Source organism: Calonectris borealis, chromosome 1 (genome assembly GCF_964195595.1).
Source record: "Calonectris borealis chromosome 1, bCalBor7.hap1.2, whole genome shotgun sequence".
NCBI lineage: Eukaryota > Metazoa > Chordata > Aves > Procellariiformes > Procellariidae > Calonectris > Calonectris borealis.
The window spans coordinates 76,049,807-76,070,386 of record NC_134312.1 but is presented as its reverse complement, the minus strand read 5'-3'; the positions used below and the strand labels follow the sequence as shown (position 1 = coordinate 76,070,386).

At 40.3% G+C, this 20,580-nt stretch overlaps 1 protein-coding gene across 1 annotated transcript in view; it reads left to right on the top strand.

Annotated features, from left to right (window-relative positions):
• ITPR2 (inositol 1,4,5-trisphosphate receptor type 2) overlaps positions 1 to 20,580 on the top strand; it is a 262,261-nt gene that overhangs the window by 186,972 nt on the left and 54,709 nt on the right. The window contains exons 41-45 of the mRNA XM_075161128.1: positions 533 to 789; positions 1,736 to 1,936; positions 3,879 to 3,989; positions 8,811 to 8,906; positions 10,067 to 10,186. Coding sequence (XP_075017229.1) covers positions 533 to 789; positions 1,736 to 1,936; positions 3,879 to 3,989; positions 8,811 to 8,906; positions 10,067 to 10,186 — 785 coding nt within the window. The remainder of the gene's footprint in view (positions 1 to 532; positions 790 to 1,735; positions 1,937 to 3,878; positions 3,990 to 8,810; positions 8,907 to 10,066; positions 10,187 to 20,580) is intronic.

Genomic DNA, 20,580 nt, shown 5'->3' with positions numbered 1-20,580 from the left:
TGCACCACTGATACTGCATTGATCAATAAGCTTTAATATTAATCATTGCTAATTTGCATCTTTTGCCTGTTTTTCCCTAAATTATAGGCCATCTCTTAAGCTGGTTACAAGGAATCAGCTTTGATTAAATCAGTGAAGCTATGCCAGTTTACACCAGTGGAAGATATAGAACCACATTTTTAGAGAAGCAGAAGTAGAGGCTGCTGCTAATGGGGCTATTTCACAAGAGCAAGCACAGGAACTGATTTCCCACCCTGTGGTCCTTCCATTGTTCTCATCATTTATTGTATATGGGAGAGAAATAGTAGGGCTTTTTGTTTTAATGTTCTGTTTCACTCTGGTTTGTGGTTAATTTGGAACATGCTATCCCTGCATGAATGTTGCTTTGATATTCTTTGTAAGTTGCCTAGAGGTCTTCGAAAAGTTAGGCACCAACAAAGAAAAAATTGCATTCATTATTATTGTTTTCTTATTGTTTAATCAAACGAGGAGGAAGAGTTTCAAAAATGAAGGAAAATTATTTTTTTTTCAGTAAAGGACTCAACCCTGCATCTGAAAGAGGGTATGAAAGGACAGTTAACAGAAGCATCTTCTGCAACGTCCAAGGCTTACTCTGTGTATAGAAGAGAAATGGACCCAGAAATAGATCTTATGGGCTCAGGAACAGATGCTGCAAATGCAGAAGAGAAGTCCACAGAAGAAGCAATCATGAGTCCTGCCATTGCAATCATGCAGCCAATATTGAGATTTCTTCAGCTGCTGTGCGAGAACCACAACCGAGAGCTCCAGGTAAAGTGTTTTTGAATTGAGCTCCAAAAGAAGTATTACAGGAACTGGAACTTCATAAGGAAGAAAAACACGCCTGTGTCTGGCTCCTGTTACAGAATAGGGGTGTCTAAAATGTTGTTCTTCTTTTGGTCTTCTTTTGGTCTTTTGGTCCAAGAGATAAAATAACCCTTTTCAAGAATCACTTGCACGCTCTGGTTGAGCTCAGGTTTATGTCCTCGGAATTGCTTGGGAACCGCAGCATAGCCACATGGAATTGAGAAGTGTCTAAATGTCCCTGTTAGTACAGTTTCTGTGCACAAATGGTGGATCACTTACCACAGGCTTGAAGACCACAGGAAGTTTCTGGGCAAAGTTTAGGTACTGCTCTTTTCCCTAGGTATTATGATTGAAGACTTTTAAGATGCTACGTGAGACCCTGCTGTCAGTTCCTCTGGTAGAAGTTACTGTCCCCATAGCAACCTTTGCAAAATGAATTTTCTGCAAATATACCTCAGTGCCGTGTCCAGCAGCCTCCCTTGAAGCAGTGTTGGGGTGGTTTGAGCTAAGCTACCATTCTGCACTGGCTCTGCCAAGGAGCAGTCGTGATGTGCCACTATACCTGCTCAGCTGTGGGGCAACAAAATTCCAAGAGAAGGGTTTTAACAGATGGATGGGGGCAGGTATGCAGGACTTATATAAGACATTTAAGGCCAGTGCAGATGTTTGCAAAGTTCACTTTTTTAAGCCCTCCTTCCTCTACTGATTTAATCAGATAATGGTTCTCAATTGCTGCACTGAGGCGTAATACATTTTCTACAGTGTATTTCAGTACCTAAGGTACGGTGGTCATATGGTCGTAAATTGTTCCCTTTAATATTTTCATGAAAAAGACTGTGTGTTTGACTTGACTCTAACTCACTTGTTTTTGTGCTGGGTTTTTTTGGTGTTCCTTTTCTCCATCCACCAGAATTTTTTAAGGCATCAGAACAATAAAACAAATTACAACCTGGTTTGTGAGACCCTTCAGTTTTTGGACTGTATCTGTGGAAGCACGACAGGCGGACTGGGCTTATTGGGGCTTTACATCAATGAGAGGAATGTGGCTCTTGTGAACCAGACGCTGGAAAGCTTGACTGAATACTGCCAGGGTCCATGCCATGAAAATCAGGTAGGGCTCAGATAACTTGTGGATGCAGAAGAATATACCTGAATGTATGGTATCTGTGTACTTATCATAAATCTTTGGGTGTTCTTAACATAAATTCACTTTTAATTGCTATGACTAGGCTTAACACGTTTTAAGCTTTCATAAGGCCTGAGCAATCCTTTTAAGTCGGAACTCTGTAGTCTCTTCCTATAGTATTTCTGCTTACGTGGAGGATTTCCAGTCCTTTTGGAGAGAGTTTAATGTCTTACGTCAGTGGATCCATGGCTTAAACCTCACTTTGTGAGACTGGATTTCGAGTCACAGTTGTGGAAGTACATTGCATATGTAATCTTGTTTTCTTCATTTTCGTACATTTTGCCTTTGCTGGTGTTTATATAGGTTGCTAACATTTACTTTCCTTAATTCACATAACTGCCACAAAGTTTAACTTACTATCCTGCTATACTACCTATCAGCATCTTTAATTATGATATTAGTAGTGAAACAGATGAGACTAAAGATCATGCTTCTAATCTGTGCCTTGCTTGATGCAGTCTTTTTAAGTCGTATAGTTGTAACTTTTGGTAGATGTCTCTTTAGTGCCGTGCTGAGGCAGTATAGAAAGGTAAAGAATGTAGTTACATGCTGCTGTATTTGTCTGAAGAGAACTGTAGTAAAGTTGTCACAGTGGATGAAATTTCAGAATTTCTACTATGGATTAGCAATGGGAAAATTGCGGTGGGCGAAATTACAGAGGCAGTCTATTCTTGATACTAGAAATAGCTGAAGAAATACATGCAGTTTTAATGCTACTTCATTAACATGCACAAATGAAGTGCAGAGTGTTTCTATTGCCATTGCCGGTAATCAACAGCCTTTACTTAATACTTTAAAAACAAACAAACAAAAATCCTTTAGTGGACTAAATTTTAAACAGTGATATTTGAATTACTAATGGATAGGAAAAATGTCTGGAAAAAAAAGAATAATTACAGGACTGGAAATGAAAAAAAAACCAAAACCTGTATTTCAAGTTAACGTGTTGTCCAACAAGTTTACTTGAGTAACATTGATAATGGAAGGGAATGATTAGTTACACTTAATTACTTAGACTTACCTGCTGGGAGGTCGCTCAGGGTTTGAGTTATGCTTGACTGCAAGTCTGATTCAGTGTATTTCAGAGGCAGATGCTCCACTCTCATTTTCATTTTTTCCCCTCTCTCTCTTTCTGGAATACTTTTCCTATTCTATTGTCCTATAAACCTGTTAGAAAAAAATACCATGGGCTTTTATAACTGACACTTATTTACAAGGCTTAGAAGGTCCAGGACTCCTGCTGTAAAAGCATTTGAGAAGTATCTTTGGTCATAATTACAGTTTTGAATTCCATGTCCAGAAATGTCCTTCTGTGCAGGACATGTCCAGATGCATGTAGAAAACCTTAATCTTTGCAAACAATTCTTGCTATAACAGCGATATTAATGCAGGTTGTGGAATGCAAATTAATAATTTGAGTGTGCAAATTTGATTGTGCCTACATTCAAGCATGTCTTTTATGTCTCTGCATGTGTGTTCAGCTGAATCTGGCAGTGCTCATGTGGGCTGCTGTCTCTAACTTGTATCACTTGGTGCCAAATCCTGCATGATTCACTGCAAGCACATTTTAGCTTGCACCACCTTTTTTCCAGTTGTGTACTTCACTACTGACAGTGTTGGGGTTAGTTCTGTACTGCACAAGTCTCCTCCAGCACCCCTTGTAGCATGTTTTCAGACTGCTCTGCTTTGGCTGGGAGGTTCGTTGCTGTTACAAAGCCTTTCAAGTTCTGGGTCCTTGTTTTGGAAATTTGCTGATGTGCATATTCTCTCTCGCCCTCCCTCCGCCCATCCCGTCTCCCTCTTTCCCCCCCTCCTTCCCTCCCTCTCTCCCCTCCCCCCAACTCCCTTCTCTTCTCTTATTTTGCAGACTTGCATAGCCACCCATGAATCTAATGGGATTGATATTATAATTGCACTCATCTTGAATGATATAAACCCTCTTGGCAAATACTGCATGGACTTGGTGCTTCAGCTAAAGGTACAGTAAATGTAAATTTGTTTATTTAAATTTGAGTAATAATAGAAGACATACCTATGCAAGAGCTCTAGGCAACCTGGCATTTACTTAATCTTACCATACCATAATATACTCAGCAGCCTTTGAAAACAAACATTGCAAATGAATTCAGCTCAGCTTCTGAATCCTTATCAGGCCCTCTACCACAGGCCTTTTGACCCACTGTTGTGTTTGGGAGTATGCCCTCAGCTTTTTTAAAAAAAATCCTATCGAACAGACACGATATAGCTAGCATGAAGAGTCTATATTGTGGACGTAAAATCTCACAGGATTGATACATAGCAACACTGTACAGACATGTAACAAGGCAAGCATTCTGTTTATACTGAACTCTTAAAAAATTACTTGAGAAGGAGATGTTGTGAAAAGAGAATAATATATCAGATGACCTGTAATGTCAAATAAAGTTGAAAACAAGGTTGAAGTAAATTGTATTTTATTCCGCTTCTCAGTGTCCTCTGAAGGGGAGGACACAATGTAGAGTGGGAGGGCTTGTAATTTTGTTTTGTGTTCTCTGGAGAGCTGGATAGGCTCGTAGATAAGTTTCTCTGGTCTGTGTGCCATTGCATGCAGCTATAGTGTGTGCCAAGTAGGGTAGAACTTGTCCAGGAGGAGCCTTGGGTTATTGCCTTTTCTTGCCTTCCAAAGGAAGTATTTCCATCGCAGATGGCCTATTTCCTCCCCAAAACCAGCAAATAGTTCGTGGTAGCTGCATTGCATCATATTGGCAACATTATGGATGTCTAATAAAATAATTAATATAGCTATATATCATGTACAATGAAACATTGAATCAACAGTGCTTTACACATTATTTTAATAACTCTAATTACATTTTTGAATGGCACTATATTTCAGGCCCCCCTCAAGCAAAACACTTAAGCAGACATTTAACTTTGAACATACAGACAGTTCTTTTGAAGTCCAAATTTCAGTCCCTGTAAAGACCTAGCTATAGTAACTCCAGTGCCATTTTGATTTGCCATTATCATGAAGCTGGCAAATGTTTGTAGAACATTTTTTCTATGTAATAACCAAAAATGGAGTTTAGTGACATCGCTGCAAGGACCAGTTTGGCCCTGTTCATAGGAGACTATATATGCCTTACTCTTACTTAAATTGCAAAAATTGTGATGAATGATACCAAAGGTTCAAACTGTGGAAGTGATTCTGATTTTACAGAATCACAGAGTCATTTGGGTTAGAAGGGACATCTTGAGGTCATCTAGTCCAACCCCCTTGCTCAAGCAGGGTCAGCTAGAGCAGGTTGCCCAGGACAGTGTCCAGTTGAGTATCTCCACAGATGGAGACTGCACAACCTGTCTGGGCAACCTGTTCCAGTGTTTGATCACTCTCACAGTAAAATAGTGTTTTCTTGTGTTTAGATGGAATTTCATGTGTATTTTAATTTGTGTCTCGCTGGGCACTACTGAGAGGAGTCTGGCTCCCTCTTCTTCATTCCCTCCCATCAGGTATTTATGCACATTGATAAGATCCCCCTTCTCCAGGCTGAACAGTCCCAGCTCTCAGCCACTCCTTATATGAAAAATGCTCCATTCCCTTAATCATCTTTGTAGCTTTTTGCTGGACTTATTTCAAGTAAGTCCATATCTTTCTCGTACTGGGGAGCCCAGAACTGGACACAATGCTCAGCCGGATGTGATGTCAAGAATTAGATCCAAATTAAGAAGTTACTGGTTTTTATTTTGAGTGGCAACACATCCAAATAATGTAGCACTGAGTTTACCAGGTAATGTCTAACATTGACCATCTGGCAGTGTTTGTAGGCAACTCTGAAGTTGCAAATACATAAATTTTGCAGTGAAAATACAGAATGCAAAGTATATAGGCCCACACACTTACAAACAAGCTCAGACACTGTTTTCAGGGAACATTATATGTTGAACTCATACCCCCCAACCAAAGCAAAGGCAATGCAGAATTATATTTTCCCATGTCATCTTAATTTAGCTTGTTTTGCACATAGTTTGTGATGTGGTATTTAATTACATCTTCATGTATTATATTTTCCACTGGACTCCTGAATCATTTAGTGAGCCGGGTAGACGCTGTTCATTGAGCGCACAGATGGCCAATGTTCTGTTCTGCCTCTTGTTATTTTGAGTACAACCCCCTGGCCTTTCTTACTGACTGGTATTGAAGCCCTGGCACACAGTATGACCTCAATATCTGCCACTCTGTATAGTGGCAGGGTGAAGAGGCATTGTTAGTCTAAGGGTAGAGAGTATCTAATACGAGTGTCTTTTTGGCTTTTCTCATAGTTCCTTACTCTGCTGTATCTAGTTGCTTCACACATTAATTTATTTTTCCAAAATTCTTATGAGGAGATGAGATGCGAACCCAGGTAAAGAGAAATAAAGGCCAGAAGTACTTTGGGCTGTCCTGTTTGTAGTGCCTGGGAACTGATCTTTCACAGTGCTAATGTGTTATGAAGAACTTTATATTGTATGTTCCAAGTAATGGACCTCTTTTCCTCACTGATATCTGGGAATGGAAATCAGATCCTAGGGTCTCAAAGCATGCCGAGTATGAAGAACAAGTAGTCAAATGAGCATCTCAGCGTCAGGTGCAAGTGATCAGAGAAAAAAAACTGGAGGATGTGCTTGCCTGCTGTAATTCTGGGCTATGGCATGCCACTTTCGCTGAGTCAGTAGCAAGAAGCCGGCTGTTGATGACACAAAGTCCTATCCACCCTCTACCTTTCCTCACTGCAGCAGGCTTCTCTCCATCCCCAGGGTTGTCTGCACTAGGAAAAGGCTTCAGAGTCCTCCTCACCCATGAGTGAGTAGACTGGTGCCTTACTCCACTGTTTCTTTCTCTTCCTTCTCAAGCTACCTGGCAGCCTGTCTTGTCCCCTTCCCTCCTCCTCAGTTTGAGATCCTACCAATGCTGCCACAGCTGACTTGGTCACCATTGTAAGGGAAACTGCAGCAGAAAAAGAAACATCCAGTTCTTCAGAGCAGCACCCTGTTAAGAGTCTTAATCAAAATGCTATCCTTTCCCTCCACCTGGTCTCATTCACTGTGCACGTTAAACTTCTGCAGCGTAGGTTGCAAGGTAAAGAGTCTGGCTAGACCTTTCCAAGGGATGGTCCTGATTTGATTTTGGAGCAAAAGGAAGGGGGAGCTATGGAAAACTTCATATGGAGTCCCGTTCTCCTTCAGCCAGTCCCAGTCTGCTCTTTTCTTCCCATCTGTTGTTCTTTGTCCTGATCTCATTCTTGTATTGGCAAGCCCAGGCTCCTCTCTTCTGGCTTCTCCCAGACAGTCCTAGTTCCCCTGTCATGTATAAATCCTCATTCTATTCGTCTACCCTCCCTCCATCTACCCCTTCCTTCTGCAGCTGACTTCTCATCCTGCAGTCCTCCAGTTGAAGATGTTCAAACCTCAGCTTGACACAGCCCTGAGCAACCTGTTTTGAGCAGGGGGTGGGACTGCTGAAAGATCAGTCCAGAGGAGAGCCTCAAAGGCGTGATTTCGTCATCCAGCCTGCATGGTTTTGTGGTTCTGTGCCTACCAACAAGAAACTCTGTGGGCTTTTAGCTGTGCAACTAGCAAGTTTCTACAGTACAGTATTCAAATTGTAATTTTATAAATGCTTATGAGTTGGACAAATTTGGCTGGGTTTCCCTGGGGACTACAGCTTGTATGATTGTGTTATCTTGGCCTCTAGTGCTCCAGATTTTCAGCTCTGCTATCAAAACTTGGAGAAACAGAGGCTGCTTAAAACAGAAGTTGCTTGAACATGCAGAAAAGAACATCTTTCTTTTTGCCTCAGTCCCAAAAGCAGCTGAGCCCTTTTCCTCCGAAACTGCCCATACTGATTGTCTGAGGCACACCCTTGCTGTGAGAAATTTCAGTTTGAATTGCTGACGTCTGGCAATAAGCAGCTGCGAATGAAGTTGTATGATGGTTCAGAGTTTTACTGGCCCCTACCTGTATCACGGGACTGCGGTCTACTTCCAAGTATTCACTCAGCTTGGTCTGTAATGGGGGATGATGAGGGGATGCTGTGTCAGGTGAACTAAGGCAGCCACGCTCTGCCAGAAAGCAGTCAAGCCTCCAAAACCATTCTTCCTCTCCTGTTCACAACAACTGATTTAACTGGAAGACAGGTCTCCGAAGTTCAAGGTGCTACTGCGTTGCTGCTGTTAAAGCTCATGCTATTTAATCCTTGGGACAGGTCTCGGTGAAAAGCAGCCAGTTGGCAAAGTAAAGAATATCTTTATATGTTCCCCTAGGAATATTTGGTAGTGAAACAAAATTCCACGAATGTACGAAAACAGTTTATTTTATAGCCTTTCAAATAATAACCAGTTGGACTTTGTAAAAACCAAAAGGGAAGGAGACCCGCTTGAATGATGAAACCTTTCGTGTAATATGTTTTGTAATTACCTCTGTTGAGTATTGTTTTAACAGAAAGCCATGGCAAAAATTGCTAGGTGGGCAATAAGAAAAGGAAATGGGATTTCGTTTCTTGTGCACAGTATAGAACAAGGCTCCGTATTTAAGTCAAATATTTTTCAATATTTAAAATACTTCTTCCAATATAGTGTGCAGGGTTAGTTAGCCTTACAGTACACTGACATTAAAATGGGAGAAAAACACTATTAAATATGTCAGTAAAATGAAATATGTGAGTAGTTTAAAATCTTATCTGCTAAAAAAGTGGTTCTCGTAATCTCAATTAAAACAAATGCAAGGGTCGTTAATCCATGAAATAGATTTTTAAATTTGCATTAACTTGGTTTTTTATCTCCAGAACAATGCCTCCAAGCTTTTGCTGGCTATTATGGAAAGCAGGCACGACAGTGAGAATGCAGAAAGAATCCTTTTCAACATGAGACCAAGGGAACTGGTGAGAAAACTTCTGAATATTCATAAATCTTTTGGCTGAAAAAAAATCTGACATTAAAACATTTTTAAAATGATCTGCATCTAAGCTGAAAAGTGTTGGCAGCATATAGTGGTACAATGTATCAGGATAGTACTAATTCACAAAAAGTACTTTAAAAGGATCGAGCATGCAGGATTTCAGTCTTCACGACTTCATTATTTTCATCCGTTCCAAGCACTTTTCTGTAATTGTTTCCTAACTAAATTATCGTACTCTGGTAGACTGTCTTCAAGTACACTTTGTCAGGGGCTGGGAGATTGTACAGTTTGTGAAACAGTGCTAACAGAAGTGTGTGTGTAGACATATAATATACATATTATATGTATGTATGTTGTATGTTATATATATATGTCTCATGAGCAAACAGACAGAGTTACAAGAAGTTGTTGCTGTATTTTGGAACAACCGTGATACTTATGTAGGTCTCCAGGAATTTTAAATAGATTGTAAGTCTGGAGAAGGTCCAATCCAATTGACCACATAACAGCAGTGACTGAAAAACCTGTTTTGTGGGGAGATCTGTGGCCATCAGCCCCTGCACTTGGGCAGAGCCCGGTGGCCTGCTGGTTTCGGGGAGTCGTTGCCGTGGTGGCATGTCAGCATGAAAAGGCTGTCCCTAGGGTACAACCGCAGGATCGGGCCCTGCATGGGGAATGGAGGATTTTCCCCCCATTGGTCCTGAAGAGGCTTTTGAATATTTTGGATTTTTTTTCTGTTAAACTGTGTGGAGAACGCTGAGCGACATTGCAGCCAGCTCTAGCCGGAGAGAGATCATGGCTGCACTCTTGAGTGCTGCAAGACTCTACCTGTGGTATCTGTAGATCTGTCTTTAAAAGCATTTGTGAAAATACCTGGTCAGAAAGGCTCAGCATCCCTGTTCCTTTCTCGTGATTGCAGAAGTTTTGCCGATGAGAAATGTAGCGGTTTGGAGCTTCATAAATACTTCAGGCTTGTTGTTATTCAGAAAGTGTTTCTCAGACTGCTTGCTCTTCTTGCAGGACTGCAGGGCACCCATCCAGGCTTGAGCTGAACAAAGCGAGCATGTTCAAACACAGTGTTTGGTGCTTTTTCCCCGCGAATGACAGTTATTTCGTCTCTCCTTGATTGGGTTTCTGTTACAGGTGGATGTGATGAAGAATGCATATAACCAAGGCCTCGAATGTGACCATGAGGAGGATAATGGAGATGATGGCATCTCCCCAAAAGATGTTGGCCATAATATCTATATTTTGGCACATCAGGTATGTCTTATTTATTGTGTGACTGCTTCCAGAAAAGCGTTACATGGTTAAACTCCACACAAAACATGTGTGATCAAAAAGGGAAGTTTTCCCTTCTTGTGATTTCTGGCTCATGTTTGTGTACAACATGACTTTATCTGGAAAGTTGCTGAGAGCAGGACAAGTAAGCAGTCTCACTGTATGAGTAGGCACTCTACTGGGTTTGGTAGGCTCATGAAATAATGATGTAGAGCAAAGCAGTTAAGTGTCCCCTTAACTTTGTCTTCTTTTAACGTTAACAGCTCATTTGTATCAATCTAATAATAAATCACGTTATGTGTATTTTAAATAGTAGCTTCAGTTGTGATACCAAGTGAACTTGAATTGAGAAGATTCCTATTATTTTAGATACATTAGTTAGCCAATAAGAACAATTGGGCATTTTTACTGTTTTCTGCTTTCAAATTATGTTGTAGTGCCCTCAAGCTTTTTCTGATCACTTTTGCTTCTCTACTGGTAAAGGTAGAATGTACACTGGAGGTTTTTATTTAATGGGATATTAATTCTTCAGAGCAGTTGGTATCAGAAATAGTTTATCTTTCAATTATGTTAAGAGTATTGAAAAGATTTTTTAAATTAAAAAAGTAAAGACCACATATTTCTTAATTATATCATAAATGATAGCGTTTGGTATTTCATATAAGGGCCAAAGTTTTAAAAAATGTTTTTACTAAGTAAGAAGAAATAAACAGATGGGGATAGGGAGTGTTCTACATTCATTATGCTTATTAAGTCTTGTTAGGAATTGAATACTCAATGGAAAAAGAAAAGAAAGCGATCTATAGTTACACTGATATTATGCAATGTTTCTTTCAAGCAAGGAATGCAAAAACAGTTACTGAGTTATGCTCGCGTGCTTGCAGCACATTTAAATAAGTAAGTCTTGTTATGTTGTTGTTGTGGTTGACCATATTCTGCTCTTGTGCTGTATGTAGGATTGTACATAAGATACCCATCGAAGATGATAGAATTTTTAGAAAACATCTGTAGCTCCTTACCTTGTATGACTATTTACTCCTTGTATGAATGCTTATAATGAAAATTTAAATGCCTGCCAAATCGAAATGTTGGTATTTTATGTCTTCTGCCTACAGTTCGCGTTAAGTGACTTAACAGGGTTTGTGACAACGGAAAATAAGTTTTGGGGAGTAGAATACAGGCCTAAAACTATATATGAAGTGACTGCTGGGATCATTTTACAAAAGAGGTCGCTACCAAGGGTACACTAGCTAGCTAAGGTGTAGATTAAGCTCTGTCCCTAGATACATATTCAGGGTGCTGGGGAGGTGCATAATGCCACTCCACAGCTATTCCAAATGCCTGATCCGTAGTTGGCATTATGATTGCATAAGGCTGGATATTTTTACAGCAATTTACTGAGCTCCTTCCTGTTCTGTAGAATTAAATGGTATGATTGGCTCTGTATGCTGTAAAAATACCCATCTTTTTACAAAAAAAAAAGACTGTTTTCCTCTTCTTGCATTTCTGTGACACAGTACATGTGTCTGCTTACGATAGCTTTGCACCCATGTCAAGCCCCATATCAAAACAAAGCAATGGAAGGGCAGGCAATCTGGGGCCTTTCTCTCTCCTCCGCTAATGAAAAGCGATAATTCTTGGCACAGGACCTGCTGATCTTTGACCCCAAACTCTTTCCATGTGTGCCCTTTCGCTCACCCTGGGATGGGCAGGATACGAGCGTGGTCCCTCCTCAGTAAGGCCATTGTTGCCGGGTTCCTTTGCCGGCTCCACTCTCCAAACACCCTCTTACGCTTTGCTATGTTGAAGTACCTTTTTGGCGACTGGTCCTTCCACTCGGCTTAGCTGACCTGATTTACATAATATTTCTTTGTTATGCTCCTTACAGTTTCACAGTTCATCTGACTTATTTTTTTCTACAACCAGTGTGGCTCTTCAGTCACTTTCCTGACACTTGCTTGTGACCACTTGCTTTAGTTACAGCTTTTTGATCCCTCTGTAATAGCAGAATAAAGACCAAGAGTTCCTCTTTTTGCTATTACAGCCCTCAAACACAGACAGTTTATTTTCGGGAGCTCAGACTTTCAGTTTTTGTCGTTGCACTCTTCAGGGCAATGGTGGGTTCTGCATTTTGCCACCACTACATCCTTCCTTGCCCTTCCTGTGGTTGATTTTACCAGAAGCAAAAGGCATTCTTGTAAATGTTTGACCCACAGTGCATAGAAAGTTATAAATATGTCACAAGCAAGGCTGAGATTTCTGTTACTAAATCTCCTTTACAGCCTCCCAACCCTTACCCAGATGCATAGGGAGGCACACGTATGCAAGTACATGTGCACAGAGGTACATCTCTCTCTCACACACACACAAACATGTACATCACACACACACACACACACACACACACACACACAGAGGTGTGTGGGCACAGCAGCCTGGGACATGACAGTAAGAGGCTGACTGTTAAATATGCCATGTCATGACAGTTATCACGTCTCTTCCACATGTTTCTCTGTCCCCCCTTTTCTTTCCTTTATTTCTTCATCCTCCTCCAGCCTGCCACGTGCCATAGCTGTGCTGCTTCCCCCACGCTGAATCGAGGCTGTCTGGACGCTGCTGCTCCTCACTTTTCCCATTCCATGTATCATGAGCAGAGAGGAGAAGGGAGCGCCACCGAGAGAAAGCAGAACTGACTTGTCCATGAGGAACTACTCTGAGCTGCACCCCTGCTCTGCAGCCTGGCTTTGGGGTAGGGGCTCCTTCCAGACATAGCTCTTCTACAGCTGCTTGTGGAGGAGTGACACAAACTGGTGCTTGAGGTCACATCCTGGAAAAATAAGCCTATTATTGCTAGATAGAGAGCGTTCACAATTCTTTTGAAAATCCATGGAGAGTATTCTGTTTTCTTTGTCTTGTTCAAATGTCATGCTCAGAGCCAAGCCTTGAACTTGACATTGCTAATTTCTTACTGTAGTCTCAGGTGAATGCCAGTGGTGTGTTATGGATAGTTCCATCCGCTCTTACACCTCTTTTTTTTCACCTCAGTCAAAAGAAATCGGTGTGGTATTTTTATTGCTGTCCTTTTAAAAGATCCTGTTAAAGCAGGCTACACTTTGTTTTGCGAAGTTAGTAAGGCTGTCCACAAGGAGACTTCATCTTGATGTGATGTCTCTGTAGAGATTACAAAAGCTTTTGACATAGTAGCACAAAAAAGTTTAATACTTACTTACCTCTTATGTGCAGAAGCATTAGTGTAGCAGAATCACGTTTTTAAATAGCTACCCAAAAAAAAAAGAAATCATAAAAGGCTAAAGAAATCCTCTGGCTTTTCAGGTGACTGCTTGAGCTTGCTACCTGTTAGTTATAACAAAGTATTTCAGTAGTCTGTAAACCAAAAAAAGCTTTCTTGGAGTTAGTAGTGTTTCTGTGAGGTTCATGATCCCTTTACATTTACTGTGAAGTAAGATAAAGCACTGGTTATAACCACAAGCTCCTATAGTTTTAGCATGCATGTATATATGTGCTTCTTTTAACAGAAGGTACTTTGGAGTGTTTCTCTGTGTTTTTCAGCTAGATGCAAACTGTCTAAATCAGGCATGAAGCCCAAGCTAATACGCTGTACCTTTCAGCAGGGGCTTTATTCATGAGGCTCAGAAGAACGTGAAATAACTACGTAGCTTCTAGTCAGCTTGCAGCAGGGGAGGAATGCACTTTCATCTGCCTGTAGCGCTCTGTAGACATGTCCTTGATCTAGAACGATGTGAGTAGGTAAAGAAGTAGGGAAGCAAATTGTAATATTGTAACAAAATTTTCAAATTTTCAATGCCTTGTGACTTCCTCCATCCGGTTCCCCAAACTGTTGCAGGAGTATAGAGGTACTGACCTAGTGTGTCACCTCTTTCGTGATGCATGTTCTGAGGCTCTCAGACAAGCAAACTGTTTGCTTAAATGCTCAATTTTAAGCATATGCTTAAATGCCTTGCTGGAGAGGGAGCGTAGGTCTTGGAATTCCACAATATCTTTGTAACCTCCAAGTAAATAGAAGAGGTTTTTATGAGGTTAAGCTAAAAATTTATTTAAATCCCAACGGAGTTCCAAAACTACTTATATTTATATAATTTCCTGGTGGCACCAAGGCTTAATGAAAAGTCATTTCCTCTACCCCATAACGTTAGAAGAAATTAACACTGCTTGATATCAATGCAGGTATACAGCGTAAACAAACATAAGCTTGAACCAGGCTATCTTCTGATAGACTAACACAGTTGGAAGTGTTCTTCCATTGGTAAGTTCTTAAAATAAACCAGGGGAAAAGAGGCAGGATTTGCTGAGAATTGTAAGGTTCTTGCTGCACGTACTACTAAGCATACTGTAGCAATTGGACATCATGAGTAAGTCATACTTCTTCCTCTCTGGTGCTAATTTTAAATGGACTGAGCAAAATAAATCATTCAGCCTTAATATATTTAATATATTTATTAATATATTAATAGCAGAATCAACATTTATTTATCAAACTTGGCAAGCTTTATCTAGCTAATGTCTTATTGCCATGTTTACTTCATGCAGTATATTGCATATTAGTGTACACACATGAAGAATATTTGCTAACTAGGCAACTAAAGTGGTAATAATTGACTGCATGGATTTATAGCTTGGGAGTAGTGGTGCACTACAGGCTCTTTTTTAAAAGTTACTATTTCTGACATTTGAAATAGGACTGGTTTGATAATGAGACTTGGATATGATACATTCATTATGGAGAAACTAAAGTCAGTTTTAAAAAAGTTAGCTATCCAAATATGTAAAATTCTAAGAAACACAAAGCCTTTTGTTTCTGTGGGTTTCTGTTTAGCGTGTCATTCTATATCTTTCATCAGGTTTGAGTACAGCTTTATTTTCCACATCAATGCTATGCCTAGAACCGCGTGGTTCTGGGACTCTTATATACTACAGCAGAACAAATAAATTACAATAATAATAGTAATTTCAGAAATATTTAAAGAATTAATCTTCCTTTTTATAGGATTTTGGAACAGTTAAAAGCTTTCGTTAATTTTGTTTCCCCCTCTCTTAAAGTAGGTGGTATTACCTGGTGTTACAGGTAAAGACACCAAGCCAGAAGCAGGTGTAGATAGCAAGTCATTAGCTTGATCCTCAGTGCTTTGCTTTAACTGCTACATTGGGTTACCTCCTATGCTTACTTTATGCCAGCTACTTTACTAATGAGGAAAATTGGCATTTATTGGATAGTACAGTTGAGAAGTGCATAATCACTGAGCACATTAGTACTCCAAGAGTCTTTTAAAGAGATCATGCTAACGTATATTTTTCAAATAAACCCTCCTGTGCTGCTAATATTATGGATTGTTAAGGCAAGAAGAGCTTTCATAAGATAATGGATACAAGTTTGTGCATGTGTGTGAGAGAGGTAGTGTAAGGCTTAAGTTCTTTTGTTAAGTTATTTTCGGTGATGTAGCTCGGAGCAGCTGCTGGCTTTCCTTCACTTGGCTGTATTTTAACGTTTAGACAGATAAATTTAGACCTTGGTCCTCCTTTTCCCTTGTGTTTTTGTGTGCGTGCATAAAATGAAATACATTTATTAAAACATATACTATAAAGTAAATGTGAATTCTTGTACCCATCCATTTGTCTTGACTCACATATAATTCAAGTCGGGACAAAGGATTCCATGGCAAGAGCTTGCTTAAAATGATGGGAGCAGATTTTCCATGGTTTAATGCATGGGGAACATGAGAAGTAACACTGTGAATGTGTGCTTCCGAATGTGAGATAGCATCACTGCATGTAACTTTCTCTTCAGTATGAGAATCCAAAACTTTCTGAACTGGCTGGGTTATCCCAGGCAGACAAAACAGTATTCTGCGTGAAGTAAGTGTGACTGTGGTCAGGGGTAAATTTGGGGTGAAATTTGACTGTTTAAAAATAAATGTTGACGAACAAGGCAGAAATTAATTACTTAATACTGTGCATTGACAAGCATCTTCTATAAGGCACAGCAAAGAAACACCTGGAAGGCTGTTTAGGATAGGAACGGGTGGAACTAGTTACAACCCCCAGTAGTCTGCAGTGGGCATTAACTGGCTGAAACAATAACATCATGGTTATACCATGGAAAAGAGATGAACAAAAGCCAAGTGGAAAAGTCTTGCAAGAACACCTTCACCCTTAATGGTGGTGTTAGAATTACTGGCCCGAAACATTTGCCTGAAAGAGATCTCCCTGTCTTTGTGGGAGCTGTGAGTTCCCAGAGCATTTTGCTTTAAAAGATAGGCTTATCCTCATCCAGTTGGGAAGCAGCTTTCAGCTCCAGCAAGGATCCTCCATAAAGCTGAGATCTGGGGACCACGCTGGTTCAGTGAATTTTTAAGCTTGCTGACTTCTGTCTGCCCATCCTCTGCCTCAAGTAGATACTTTGCTCAAAAATGGAGCTGTGACCCATTAGTCCCATAAGTGTCTGTCTTTATAAATAAACATTAGGTTGTGCCTGGGTTCTACTGACAAAGATTTTGAGTTGATTCTGTTCCGTGAATGAAATGGCTTAGTTCATTTGAATTTTTATACATGTCTGACTGGTACACTCTAAAAAAATCGTGTCTTTAGTGCATGAGAATAAGATTTTGGAAGAAAGACCCGAATACAAAAAGGCCTGAGCTTGTCTGGTGTAAATGGATGTACTGTACCAGAATTGCTGGTTATATTGAGTGAAAATATAGATCAGTCACATTTTGCGTAGCAACGACCATTTTCAGCTGCAAAATTTGATGTGAGCAAGCAGCAATTGGCAGGTGGTGTTGAAGATTGTCTTCCCAAGCACCTGATGGCAAATGGAGAAAAATACCATACATACTTAAACAGGACTACCTTCTGAGGCCAGATGATGATCAAATCTATCCTTTAGGGTAAAGCTGTCTTTCAGGATGAAGAGCTGTGAGTTTGTGCAATAAGGATGCTCCCTTTCTGCAGGACAGGTAGAATTTTTTGAGCTAAAGGGTGTAGTTTTTTGCAGGCTTTGCTGAGGTTTGCATTTTGGGTTTTTTTTGTTTGTTTGTTTCTCTCTCTCCTTGACAGAGAAGCTCTTGCTCATAGCAGTGCCAAAACAAAAGGCTAATGGGGACCAGTCCCAGGAACCGTGACTGTCAGGGGACTCGTATCCTTGGCTGCCAGACCTGAAACTTCTCATAGAACTTTTATGCTCCACATGTTGTTTTGTAGTTATCATCCTGATGAGACAGGCTATGGCATCAAAATGACACCGGCTAATTAAATGTCAGCAGAATCAGAAGCTGTTGCAAGGCTTTTACACTTAGATTGAAACAGAAGCCAATGACACACATCACCCTCCTTGCGGCTCATTAGGATAGTATATAACTCTACCTTCAGCCAGCTACAGTATAGAGAGACAGTATGGAGACTGCCACAGGGGCTTGACACTAATGAGCACCTGAAAGATTAAACAATTGTCTGTGGCTGCTCTTAGGTCTCAGATTAAAACCTTGGCAACTTGTGCTTCGATGTTTTATTTTTCTCCCCATCTCCTTGGAAGCATTCACCTCAGAATCCTGTCGTGACTTTGATAGGGAACTACATGGGGACCTCTGTTTTCCCTCTGGTGTCCTGTTGACTTAGGCTGCTAAGAGCTGCTAGGATTCAGGCTGGAGCTTTTTGCTGTAGGCTGGCCACAAAGGTTTTAGCTTATTTTCATTTTTCTGGTTCTACTTCTCTGGAGTAAGATCACGTGTCTATTATACATATGTGTGTGTTTTATTATATGTAGTATTAATGAGGGATATATCCTGTTTGGCTGTGGGGACTGTGCATTTCACTAGTGCACAGGTGGCCTTAATATTTCTGCTTTGTGGGTTTCTTCTTCTGTCTTTAACTTCTGTAATCCTATGTCCTTGTGTTTTGTGGTTTACAAGATTTTTTTGTCATTGGGAAATAATGTTGTATTGGTGTCTGGGCCCAAACGTTACACCAGAAGAAATATCCTTTCTTTGTCAAATGTCTGCATTGTGAAATCTTCACATTAGTCTGTGGTTTTACTCTGAAATTGGCTGTGGGACAATGACATATTGTTTAAGACATTCTCTGCTCTCAGGCTCTATTTGCAGTCCTCTATCAGTAATAAACATACTACCTTGTTATTGCTATCCGAAGCAGCATGGGCTGGGGAGAATAACTGTAATTTCTCCTTTGGTTCTGTATCACCAGCAGGGCAGTTACTTAGCTTCCCACTTTAAGAATGGGTCTTCATTTAGCCATATCCTCAGCTGGTCTACGTGGGAGTGCCTCCACTGAAAGTAGGCAAGCAATCCTGATTTATACTAGTAGAGAAGTTGACCTGTTGCCCTCAAACCATACTCCTACTCTAGAGCTCCCTGCTTGTATTTGGCATGCACAATCTTAATCAAAAGTCATGATATATAGGTGAAAAAGAGCACGGCTTGACTTAAGGCTTTTCGATTGAAATTGCACGGGGGAGCGTTAAGAGGAATTAAAAATCACTTTACTTGTAAACTGAGTAAACTCAGTCCAGAAGCCATTGAGAGACAATAAATGTGGAAGCACACAGTGCCATCTTTACAAAGTCACTCTTCAAAGTAGACTGCACTTTCAGTTGCCCTCAACTGCAGTGTGTACATACTGTCTGCTCACAGATACACGTAATGTAGCTGCTTACTCCGTTCACATTGCAGCAACTCCTCTTATTAAGAAAGCTGAACTACACGAAGTGTTAAATTGTAATAGTCTACTGTAGGTGAAGGCTTGCTCTGGAGGCAGAGCTGGGGCTTTTCCATTAGAGGTGACCTTCAAATGAACCAAAGTGCTCTTTTTATTATATCTAAAGCACAACTAAAACATTTTAAGCTAGGAGGAACTTGCTTTGTTTGTTTGTTTTGAGGGGAAGTGAGGGTAACCTTGGAAATATCGTGAAAGTGAAGTCTGGTCTTACTTAATATTATCAGAGCAGTTCTAATAGGCCTCGAATATCTGCACTGTGAAATCCTACACCTTAATTAAAAACAGGGCGGGCATCTTCTCTAACAAAGACATACTTTTTTATCCCTCTCAATTGTTCAGTAGTCATTGAAGTAATTACAGGTTAACAAAAATAAAGAGCATTAATCAGAATGTCAAAATATGTCTGTTCCTCACAGTTGCTCAATTTTAACTCTCATCTCCTCTGATGTCATAATTTAATTAGGTATCTCAGTCATTATAGAGTTTTCCAGAATAGACAAGATCTGAATTTGTAATCTACAAATAGGCAGAACTCCCTCAGTTGCCATCTTCTTTATTTCACTTATTTAACACAGTGCGGAAAACTGAAAATTAGGTCCACCTTGCACTTTTTCTGAGGCAGTTTTAAGAGTTACTGATTAAAAGTGTCTAGCTCTGAAATTTAGTTTTAACAACTGATTATGCTTTTCTACACCAAAAGTGAGGTGATCAGTTACCTACGACCACCAGTAGTTTTACAGGAGTAAAACACCTTCAGACCTGCACACGGATAAGCACCTAATCAACCTGCGGTTAAAGAAATGGTTTCTCTGCTGTTATGTACGGGCAAGGATTTTCAGAATTTGTTTTATGAATAATGATCTGTGGTAGCCTTAAATGAACTTGGTCCTTCCAGCCTTTTCTCTCTGAGTCTGTCTGCAGAGCACCATTTAGCTGCTAGTTGGTTGGGTAAAGCAGCATTATTTGTGAATGTGTGATGAGGAGAGAGATGAAATTTTTACCCTTTTGCTCTCCCACCGGGAACTGTTACTTCATAGGTGCCAGGTGAAAGTGCTCTCCTGAGGACAGTAGCCACAATACAGAGTTGGAAAGAGCAACTCACCATTTTACTTTCTCTTCTCTCTGCTCTTATGCCCCTAAGTTACTTTTTTTTAAAAGATATTTTGCTGTGCTAATTGGAGGGTGAGGCAAACATTCAACAGCATGATTGAAAAAGCTGGAAAACCTCACCACTGTACTTATTTGAAGGGAGACATCTCTCAATTCCTGTCCATCTCCACAGTTGGTAATTGCCCTGTTTTCTACCCCACAAAGTATATATATCAGACCCCTGCAGAGATCAGGAAATGCGTGTCTTTTGTGAATTTGACAGATTGCAGCTTCAGCTGTTTACTTGCTACTTTAGTCTCATATGTTTTTGACCCTGAATGACCAAGTTACGGTTTTCTGTGTGTTGTGGAAATACCTGTTGAAGAGGTGGGATGTTAACAGGATTGGCTCTGTACAGACTTTTTACTTTGCTATTGCTGTAACAACTAAGAGGACCACATAATGGCCATGCTCAAGTGCTTGAATCATGCAGGCTGAGCCATGATACCAAGTTGCAACTG